This window comes from Scomber scombrus, chromosome 4 (assembly GCF_963691925.1).
Source record: "Scomber scombrus chromosome 4, fScoSco1.1, whole genome shotgun sequence".
In the NCBI taxonomy this organism is placed as follows: Eukaryota; Metazoa; Chordata; class Actinopteri; order Scombriformes; family Scombridae; genus Scomber; species Scomber scombrus.
The window spans coordinates 32,824,407-32,835,340 of record NC_084973.1 but is presented as its reverse complement, the minus strand read 5'-3'; the positions used below and the strand labels follow the sequence as shown (position 1 = coordinate 32,835,340).

The 10,934-nt window shown below is 39.4% G+C and overlaps 2 protein-coding genes and 1 pseudogene across 2 annotated transcripts in view; all 3 read left to right on the top strand.

The window, feature by feature from the left end:
* LOC133979436 (uncharacterized) overlaps window positions 1-10,934 on the top strand; it is a 1,726,912-nt gene that overhangs the window by 1,270,026 nt on the left and 445,952 nt on the right. The gene's annotated exons all lie outside the window — the stretch shown is intronic.
* On the top strand, window positions 1,169-4,557 carry zgc:101664 (uncharacterized protein LOC450064 homolog). Its single transcript, XM_062416944.1, has 4 exons — window positions 1,169-1,231; window positions 2,502-2,820; window positions 2,852-3,127; window positions 3,279-4,557. The coding sequence occupies exons 2-4, from the start codon at window positions 2,587-2,589 to the stop codon at window positions 3,480-3,482; spliced, it is 714 nt and encodes a 237-aa protein (XP_062272928.1). The 5' UTR covers window positions 1,169-1,231; window positions 2,502-2,586; the 3' UTR covers window positions 3,483-4,557.
* LOC133978648 (phosphatidylinositol 3-kinase regulatory subunit alpha-like) overlaps window positions 6,559-10,934 on the top strand; it is a 20,666-nt pseudogene continuing 16,290 nt past the window's right edge.

Here is a 10,934-nt window from a genome sequence, read left to right as displayed (position 1 = left end):
TTGTTCCTTTGATCCTTCTTTCTTTCATTTCTTTATTTACTTTCTTTCATCCTTTATTTCATTCTTTCTTTGTCTTTCCTCCTTTCTTTACTTTTCTCTCTTTCTATTTCTTTCTTTCTGTCCTTTATTCAGTGCACTGCTACTACTTTTTTCATCCTTTCTTCCATTGCTTTCTTTGTCAGTTGTCATCCTTTCTTTCTTTGTTTTTTCTTTCTTTCTGCTACGTCGTCATGGTGACCATTTAGTAAAATAATATTAGAGGTTCAATCTCTGCAGAGTTTCCTGTGATGAAGAATGAAAAACTGATGAAGAGCGATGAAACTGGATATAAGAACATGAAACACGAGGATTCATATATAAATATAAATATATAAATAAAGAACGAGGTTGGTAATCACACATTACCTTTTACTTTGAATTCCCCATAAACTTAATACAGAACAGATTTAATGTGTAATTGAAGTCTAAAGTGTCAGATATGTGACTCATCATGAGGTTGGTTGTTTATTTTAATGGGGAAAATTAAAACTGTCGCCAATCTTATAAATGAATTTAACCCTTTAATGATTTATAATAACCTCTGAGGATTTTCTCTTTAGGCATGAACAAAAAAAAATTAAACTTAATTTTTTCTTTCACCAAATGATAAACTATTACATTATAATATAAATCCACTGATCTACAACCAGAAACATGACTGCAGGTGTAGTGGTGATGTATGGGATGATGCACTAGTGTAACTATGCATCATAATCATTTCATATATAAGAAAACAGCTTTTGAACATCTGTCCACTGCAGTGATCACTATGCATGAAAGGGTTAAAATGTTTAGTTTCATTGAGATACAACAACCAAACACTTCTGCATCAATCATAAGTGCATTTTTAAAATCCTTATATAACAATATTATACAGTTGAACCTCTCTAACTGCTCTGAGCTTCACATCTGGAGGAGTCTGACTCTGGTTTGTCTTCCTGACTAAAGTTCCTGCTCATTTTACTATCTTAAAAAGAAAGAAAGGACTAAATATATCACAACATATCTGTAAATAAACATGACAACCATCCACAACTGGGATTTTTTTGCTACCACTGAAGCGTTGTTGAGATCTCGCGAGAACAGTTCGAAAGTAAAAGAAGACGGAGGAGGTATCGCGAGACATCCCGGGAGGCGCGTCTCCATGTTAGCGTCTCGGAAACAGAAGAAACACAGACTGAACGATTTAAAGGTTTGTATTTCTATTAATATTTATATTATTAACTATACTCAGCTTTAATAGAATCTGTCTGAATCGTGTCTGTCTGTAGAAAGTCTCTGTTGTTTTCATGTCGCGTTTATTCCGTTAGTTTAGTGAGTTTAGCCGTTATCAGCCGTTAACGGTTAGCATGATAAGCTAAAAACAACCGTTGACCGGTGTAACGTTTAAATCGGTTCCCGTGTAGATTAATGTCCGTCTGCTCTAATATAACACTAACCAATCCTTAACCCAAGTTTACCGTAACACCAACCAGTTAACCGGTGAACTAGTTAACCAGTTAACTATAACCAGCCGTTATCAACCGTTAACCGTTAGCATGATAAGCTAAAAACAACCGTTGACCGGTGTAACGTTTAAATCTGTTCCCGTGTAGATTAATGTCTGTCTGCTCTAATATAACACTAACCAGTCCTTAACCCAAGATTACCGTAACACCAACCAGTTAACTAGTTAACCAGTTAACTATAACCAGACTCCAGCAGCGGAGGGGAACATTATTCACCATAACACCGGCTCCTGTGAGTGAGTGGAACTGTTAGTCAGGGGATCATTAAAAAAAAAAAGTTTCAACATTTTGCATATTGCATTTGATTTGTTAAATTGTCTCTCTTGTAAAACCTGAAGTGTTTCCAAACTTTAGATGTGTAATTGGCTGGTGTTTGTGTTGCATGCAGGAGTGTGAAGCAGCTGCTCTGTAACGTAACGTAACGTAGGAGGAATAATCCTAAATATTAAGTTATTATGTGGTTCATATCTAATAATTAAATGGATTTTATCGATGAATGGAGGTAAAGACATGCATTTCAATTTCATCCCAACATTACATCTATTGAAGGCTGCTCTACTGATGCATTAAATTACTCCAACACATCTAAATGATTTGATTTATTAATTAAATACAAAATACTTATAAATAAAATAAATAAAATAGTAATATTTTTCAGCTCTGGGTGCAAAAAGGATCGACTGCAGGTATCGTTTGACTGGAGACGTTTTGATTGATTTCAGTCGATGCTTTAAAGGCATTGAGTTAATCACAGATACCCAAGTCTAATCAAATGTGACTCCTTCAGACTCTTTATTGATCTGATCAGCTGTTCACAACCTGACAAAGCATAAAATTGTCACATTTAAGAAGCTCAAACTAGAAATGTTTTGATATCTTTGCTTAAAAATGACTTTAATGATTATTATGAGTTAATAAACAGTCTGTACATGTTGCTCCATCCTCTGCCTGCAGTGACCTGATGATGATGATGATGCTGATGATGAGGAGGAGGAGGAGGAAGGTGCAGCGCTGCATCCTCTGACCCGGGTCGGTCTGGATGGAGGAAGTGGTTCTTCACTACGCTGCTGGATCAGCTGATCGTCTCTCTGCTCTGTTAGAGACCACAGAGAAGCTTCTGGAGCCGTTCCCCTGCCGCCCCCCTCCCCTCTTCACCCGCTGGTTCCCCCCTACTGCAGGACGGCCCCTCCCCATCAGACCCGCCAAACCTCCTCCTGTCATCAGCGCCTCGGGTCAGACCCTCGCCCCCCCCCCACGGCCGGCAGCAGGACGGGTCCGCACCGCTCCAGAAACCCAGAGATGAGCCTAGCAGAGAGGACGGAGACAGTGTCAGCATGTCAGAGACTCCCAGCCCAGCGTCCCTCTTTAGGACCAGCGGACCGGATCCTGACAGAGTTCTGGTCCTGGACTCTCCGGTCAGACGGTCGTGGAGCGTTTCCTCTCAGAGAGCTGCAGCGCTGCGACGATCACAGCCGCCATCTAAACAGTTTGATCACATGATCTCTGTCCATCAACTCAACCTGAGACAGAGAGCCAAGTGGACCATCAGCCAGAACCACTGTGAACCCAGCATGGAACAGGTTCATATTATCATAATAATAATAATAATAATAATAATAATAATAACTGTAGAGACACCAGCATAGAACAGGTTAATATAATAATAATAATAATAATCAAATATGTTCCTGATATCTAACTCTTCCTCTTCCTCCTCCTCCTCCTCTCCAGGTGTGGCGCTCTCTGACTCGTCTCATCCGGAGCTGCAGGCTGCCGTCCTGTAACGCTAACATTCAGCGGGATCGGGGGCAGATTTGGGTTTTCTGTGACGTTCTGCACTCGGAGCAGGTTGGACGTTTCCTGAAGGAGGAGCTGAAGCTGACGGGGAAGATCAGACTGTCTGTTCACAGGCTGGGAAACGTCTTCAGCTTATAGAAGACAGACTGGAAACATCTTCAGCTTATAGAAGACAGGCTGGAAACGTCTTCAGTTTATAGATGAGACAAAACTCACCTAAATGACTGTTTTATAATGAATTCACTGTGATATATCGTCTGTTATGATCTCCAGAGGTTGAGTCCTGATTTCTGGACAGATTAGATGACCTGAAACTCTTTAATCACACAGCAAAACTCACTGAGAGTCAAATATTCTGCTTCAGCTTCTTAAATGTGATGATAAAGCAGTTATAGTTTGAAGAGTAGCTGTAATATCTGATGTATAAATCAGTGCAGCTTCAACAACTAATGTGAGATAAAGTAGTATAAAGTAGCATCAACAACTACCTCAAACTGTACTTTATTAAATGTATCTGTTAGTTTTTATTTGACATTTAAATCTGATATTTTTAATTAATATCTTAAATATAAATCAGTGCAGGGCTGAAAACTTTATATAATTTCCTTTGTTGATATTTTGGGCTTTAAAATGTTTGAAAATAGTAAAAAAATAAATCCAGTCTGATGTCTTAAAATGTCCAAATATCATCAGTTTAGACTCAAATAAGACGAAGAAGAGAAAATCCTCTCTGATGAAAAGTTGGAACAAAGTCTGCAGCTGAGTTTAATTTATTTTATCAATTATTTGATTTATTTGTCAGAAAAACCTCAAATATATTCAGTTTATTGTTAAACCAAAACTAAAAGAAAGTATAAAATATTCATGTTTAAGAAGCTGAATCAGCTTTAGAAAAGACTCAAATAAATAAATAATAATTTAAGGATAAAATTAGTAAATAAACTGAACATGTGACACATTGTAATTGTTGCTGTTATGACTCTTTTAGCCACTAGGAGGCGCTGACGTCACAATACATTCAGGATTATTTTAACGTTTGACATGATGCAGACTTTTATTTTTAAAATCATTTAAACATCATCAGACGTTTAATATTTATTAAATATAAAAGTTATTCTGTGTTTTTATCAATTTAACACAAAGAGTTTATTTATGAATGTGTCAAAACTCTGTGGTGTAAATAAAGGTTTAATGTATTTTTAATGAAGTGTGTGTGTGTGTCTGTCTGTGTGTGTGTGTGTGTATGTGTGTGTGTGTGTGCGTGTGTGTGTGTGTGTGCCTTCTCTGTGTGTGTGTGTGTGTGTGTGCCTTTGTGTGTGTGTGTGTGCGTGCGTGTGTGTGCCTTCTGTGTGTATATGTGTTTTATGTGTGTGTGTGTGTGTGTCTGCCTTGTGTATGTGTGTGTGCCTTGTGTATGTGTGTGTGCCTTCTGTGTGTGTGTGTGTGTGTGTGTGTGTGTGTGATGATGTGCAATTTGTTCTGGAAAAGCTGTAGCAGGAGTCACATGATGATGCGGGGAGTCACCCTGCTTTACACACACATACAAAACACACACTCATACACACACACACACACATAATACATACACACACACATAATACACACACACACACACAGACATACACACAAAAAACACTCATACACACACAGAGAAAACATATACACACATACACTCATATACATATACACACACACACACACACACACACACACACACACACACACACACATAATACACACACACACAGACATACACACAAAAAACACTCATACACACAATACACACACAGAGAAAACATATACACACATACACTCATATACATATATACACACACACACACACACAGTGGTGCTTGTGTAAGAGCTGAATGAATGAGGGCAGCATGAATACACTACACCCCCACTCTCTCTCTCTACACACACACACACACACACACACACACATACACACACACACACACACACACACACACACACACACACACACACACACACACACACACACACACACACACACTCCTTTGTTGCTATGCACCCTCCTGTCAGCGCTGCACTCTGCATTAAAATCTAGGTTAGCGGATGTGACGTCAGGGCCCTGCCTCCAGGTGTAATCGGTTGTAATCTCTTAAATCCCAGTTATTTTTATTTCCTTTTTTTATCTGCACTACAACAATAAAAGACTCGGAGGGGATTTTTAAACCAGACATGTTTTCTCTCTTTCTTTCTTCATGTGCTATCCATCCATCTTTGCTCTTTGCTGCTCTGTGAAAGGTTTCAGCACACATGTCCCGTCTGCGTGCGTTTAATCTGAAAGCCAACCGGAAGTCCCCCATTCAGTTCGCTTTATACTGTTACATAACCCTTCAAAATAAAAGATAATGTAAAGCGAAACAACATAATAGAAGCGACTTTACTTTCTAAACTGTAATTTATTTAACAATTATTTAATATTTTATTTGTTATACATACAGAAAACACACATATACACACATATAGACACACACACAGAAAACACACATAGACACATACACACAAAACACACACATAGACACACACACACACAAAACACACATAGACACACACAGAAAACTCATATATAGACACACACACATAAACACAGAAAACACACATATACACACATATAGACACACACACATAAACACAGAAAACACACATATACACACATATAGACTCACACAGAAAACCCACATAGACACATACACACAAAACACACACATAGACACACACACACAAAACACACATAGACACACATAAACACAGTAAACACACATATACACACACACAGTAAACACACATATACACACACACAAAACACACATAGACACACACAGAAAACTCACATATAGACACACACACATAAACACAGAAAATACACATATACACACACAGTAAACACACACACACAGTAAATACACATATAGACACACACACACACACACACACACACATAAACACAGAAAATACACTCAAAACACACACACACACACAGTGGTGCTTGTGTAAGAGCACACAGTCAGACAGACACACACACACACACACACACACACACACACACACACACACACACACACACACACACTGAAGCATTATTTAACATTGTATTGTTGTCATTATATTATTTTAATATTCTAACCCCTTTTATTTTGATGAGCCATACCGGAAACACTGTGACACTAACCGGATGCTAGCTTGACAGAGTTGTCTGACCAGGAGAAGGCTGAAACACGAGCAGCTTCATCTCGGATTTAATCGATTAAATAAGTTCATATCTCAGTTTGTGAAGACTTCCGGACGTCGCGTGACACCCCTGCTCACTAATGGCGTCTGTTGTTTGCTCAGCTGGACGTTAAATTGGTGAAAAATTATCCCCAAAAAAAAGGTGAGGCGTCTGGAGCTAAATGCTAATCAGCTAGCCGCATTGTCGTTTCCTGTTTCCTGGAGATTTCAGGTCTTTTTTCCTCTTTTATTACACTTTTACAACAACAGTGAGGTTATAGTTTAAAAGTGAATTATTGGAGTTTATTATAGAAAAGAAATTAACTTTATCTGAAGGTTATTTTTAAAGCTGAGGCTCGAAAAGTAGCTTTAAAATCTGGATAATCATCATTTAATTAACTATAAAGTAGCAATAAAGCATCTTAACTATAGTATATAACATGTTAAATACTGTGTTAGTACTGCAGGAACACTATATAAGTATTATAAGTGTAGTTATTAAAGTATTACAGTAAAATAGTGGATGTTATTATAGTGAATCATAAATCATCATCATGTAAGACAAAGAAAAGAAGGAAATCCTCTCAAATGAAAGGTTGGAACAAGGTTGTGTTTGGTTATTTTTAAGGTTGAAGCGAAGTTTTATTGTTTATTTATTTTATTATTGATTAATAAATAAATTATTCTCTCAGTTAATTGATTTGTTGGTCAGAAAGATGTTAAATATTCAGTTTACTGTCACAGAGACGAAAGAAACCAGCAAATATTCACATTTAAGAAGTTTGACTATAAAAAAAAAAGACTCATAATAGTTAATTAAATATTTGGCTATTAATTGATTAATTGAGTCTTTTTCTCGTTGGTTGATGAACACATTAATGAGGGATTCATTCTCAACATGTCTCACATTAAAATCAGTGAAGTGGAAAATAAATGATATTAATTAATAATGAACAGTTTGCAGTTTTAGTTCATGTGCTGCTTTTTTTTTTTGTTTCATTTTTTGACAGTTTTCATTTCTAATTAAAAGGAAAAATAGAATAAAAAGAGTTAAGACCCATAAAGAGAGACAGGAAACCACTCTATGAGTTTATATATGACTGAGAGAGAGTTCACATGTTCTGCTGTTATTGGCTCAGTGATGATAAGAGTTGGTAAGATGATGAATTCATGAATCAGTTAAAATAGATTTAAAAGCAGCATCAGGTTTGTTAAAATGTACATTTAGTATTTTTGTTGGTTTTATATCATTTGAAATGACATTTGCACCATTTTTTACCAAAAGTAAGACTGAATGCTCCTGAAAATGTCAAATGGTGTAACCACAAAAGAATGATAAATATTACATATTTTATCACCTACAGTGTATTTAATTGGACTTATACTAATAATGACTTCATTTAAAAACATTGAATGAAAAGAAATATTTTTGTATTATTTCTACATATAAATTTTAAAGCATTTTGTCGATATAAAGCAGGAAGTACCCTAAAAATTACTATTTTTAAAATATAATTTGTGACAAATGATGTAAAAATGTGTTAAAACATAGAGCAGTGTTGCTAAAAGTGGATTATATTTATTCTACATTTATTTTCCTGTTTATAAAATCAGATTTTTATGATAAAATGCTGGTTACACCAAATGTCCTCGAGTCAAGGAAGGAAGGGAGAACGGAGGAAAGAGGGAAGGTAGGAAGATAGGGGAGAGGAAAGAAAGAGAGAAGGAGGGAGAGAGGGAGGGAGGGAGGAAGGAAGGAGGAAAGAAGGAAGGTAGGAGGGAGGCAGGAAGGTAGGAGGGAGGAAGGAAAGAGAAGGAGGGAGGGAGGAAGGAAGGAAGAAAGGAAGGAAGGTAGGAGGGAGGAAGGAAAGAAGGACAGGAAAAAAGGAAGGGAGGAAGGTAGTGGAGAGGAAAGAAAGAGAAGGAGGGAGGGTAGAAGGACAGACTGAAGGAAGGAAGAAAGGGGGATGGAGGAAGGGAGGAAATAGAGGAAGGAAAGAAAGAGAGAAGGAGGGAGGAAGGAAGGAAGGAAAGAAGGAAGGAAGGAAGGGAAGAAAGAAGGAGGGAGGAAAGAAAGAAGGAACAGTCAAAACAGACGGGGTCAATTTGACCCGGGAGGACGACAGGAAGGTTAATAAACATCATGTCTGCGTAGGTTTCTTTATGTTTGATAGAAATAAAACCCAGCCTGTATTTCCCTGTTAACCCCCCCTCCTATCCCCCCCCCCCCCCCCTCAGGTGGACCCGCTGCCGCCCCAGATGTGGCCGCCGCCTCTGCTCAGACTGCTGTTCATGAACGCTGCGGACGCTTCGACTGAGCGGCTGAGGCTCGGCCTGGAGGGATGACAGGAACCCGGCAGACATGGAGACAGGGGAGACTCTCACACCTTCACTCAGCGTAGACGCTCCTCTCTAAAACCTCTCAGGCACAAACTCTCAAATCCTATTTTTATATCCTTTTTATCCCGAGGCTCTATTTTATTCCTTATTATTATTATTATTATTATTATTATAAAGCCATACGCAGCCGTCAGACGCAGCCATGAGCTCTGAAGGCTTTCAGTACCGAGCGCTGTACGAGTATAAGAAGGAGCGGGAGGAAGACATCGACCTGCACGTAGGAGACATGCTGCTGGTCACCAAGGCGGCGCTGCAGGCGCTCGGGTTCGGGAACGGAGCCGAAGAACGACCGTCGGAGATCGGATGGCTGCCGGGATTCAACGAGTCCACACAGGTACGATTAGAGGAGAGAGGGGGGTCAGAGGGGGGTCAGAGGGGGTCAGAGGGGGGTCAGAGGGGGTCAGAGGGGGTCACGTACAGACTCATGTGGGCCGGATCATTAAAAAGATGGAGGGAAGGAAGAAAAGACAGGCAAAAGGAAGGGAGGAAGGAAGGAAGGAAGGGAGGAGGGAAGAAAGGAAGGACAGACGGAAGGAAGGAAAGAAGGGAGGGAGGAAGAACAGAAGGAAGACAGGGAGAAATGACCGATGGAAGGAAGGACATAAGGAAGGAAGGAAGGAACGAAGTAAGGGAAAAAGGAAGGTAGGAAGGACAGATGGAAGGAAGGAAAGAGAAGGACAGACAGAAGGAAGGGAGGAAGGAAGGAAGGACAGATGGAAGGAAGGAAGGGAGGAAGGAAGAAAGGGAAGATAGGTAGGAAGGACAGAAGGAGGGAAGGAAGGAAGAAAGGTAGGAAGGACAGAAGGATGGAAGGAAGGAAGAAAGGTAGGAAGGACAGATGGAAGGAAGGAAGGGAGGAAGGAAGAAAGGGAAGATAGGTAGGAAGGACAGAAGGAAGAAAGGAAGGAAGGATGGATGGAAGGAAGGAAGGAAGAAAGGGAAAAAAAAGGAAGGTAGGAAGGACAGATGGAGGGAAGGAAAAGATCACAGGAAGGAAAGTGGGCCGGATAGCACCCCTCGGCGGGCCGGTTCTGGCTACATAATTCACTCAGTCACTGCTCCCAGTATAATAAGAAGGGTTGCAAAGGAGAAGAAAATTTCCCGTAAATTTCCGGAAACTTTCTATTGGAATAATGTGAATTTGGGATAATTTATACAAGCTGTAAACAAACATAAATATAAACATTTGGTTGGGTCATAAACAGACATGCAAACTAAAACAATATGATTTAATTGTGATTAGAACTTGAATCAATTATTTCATTGAACAACAAAAACATGAATATTGAGTAAAATAAACAACAAACAGCGGAGCATCTTCCCGCCGTAGATGATCTCTACTCGAGCACAGATGAGTTTCATTTTCTCACAGAGCTGCTGTCGTTTCCTGAAAGATGAAAGTGAGATAAGAATCTTCTCTGCTCTGAAATAACGTCTCACCTTAAAGGACCAGTTCACACACCCCCCCCCCCCCCCCCCCTTAAACCAGCAGTCAGTGTGTTTATGATTCCTCCTGTTCATACCGACCATTAGAAGATCCCTTCATCATGTTTACTATGGAAGTGAAGGAAGGAAGGAAATATGTGAGGAAGGAAGGAAGGAATGATGGAAGGAGGGAAGGAAAGATGAAAGGAAGGAAGGAAAGAAGGAAGGAAGGGGGGGAGAAAAGATGGAAGGAAATATGTGAGGAAGGAAGGAGGGAAGGAAGGAAAAATGGAAGGAAGGAAGGAAAGATGAAAAGAAGGAAGGAAAGAAGGAAGGAAGGAAGGAATGATGGAAGGAGGGAAGGAAAGATGAAAGGAAGGAAGGAAAGAAGGAAGGAAGGGGGGAGAAAAGATGGAAGGAAATATGTGAGGAAGGAAGGAAGGAAAAATGGAAGGAAGGAAGGAAAGATGGAAGGAGGGAAGGAAAGATGAAAATAAGGAAGGAAGGAAGGAAGGAAAGATGGAAGGA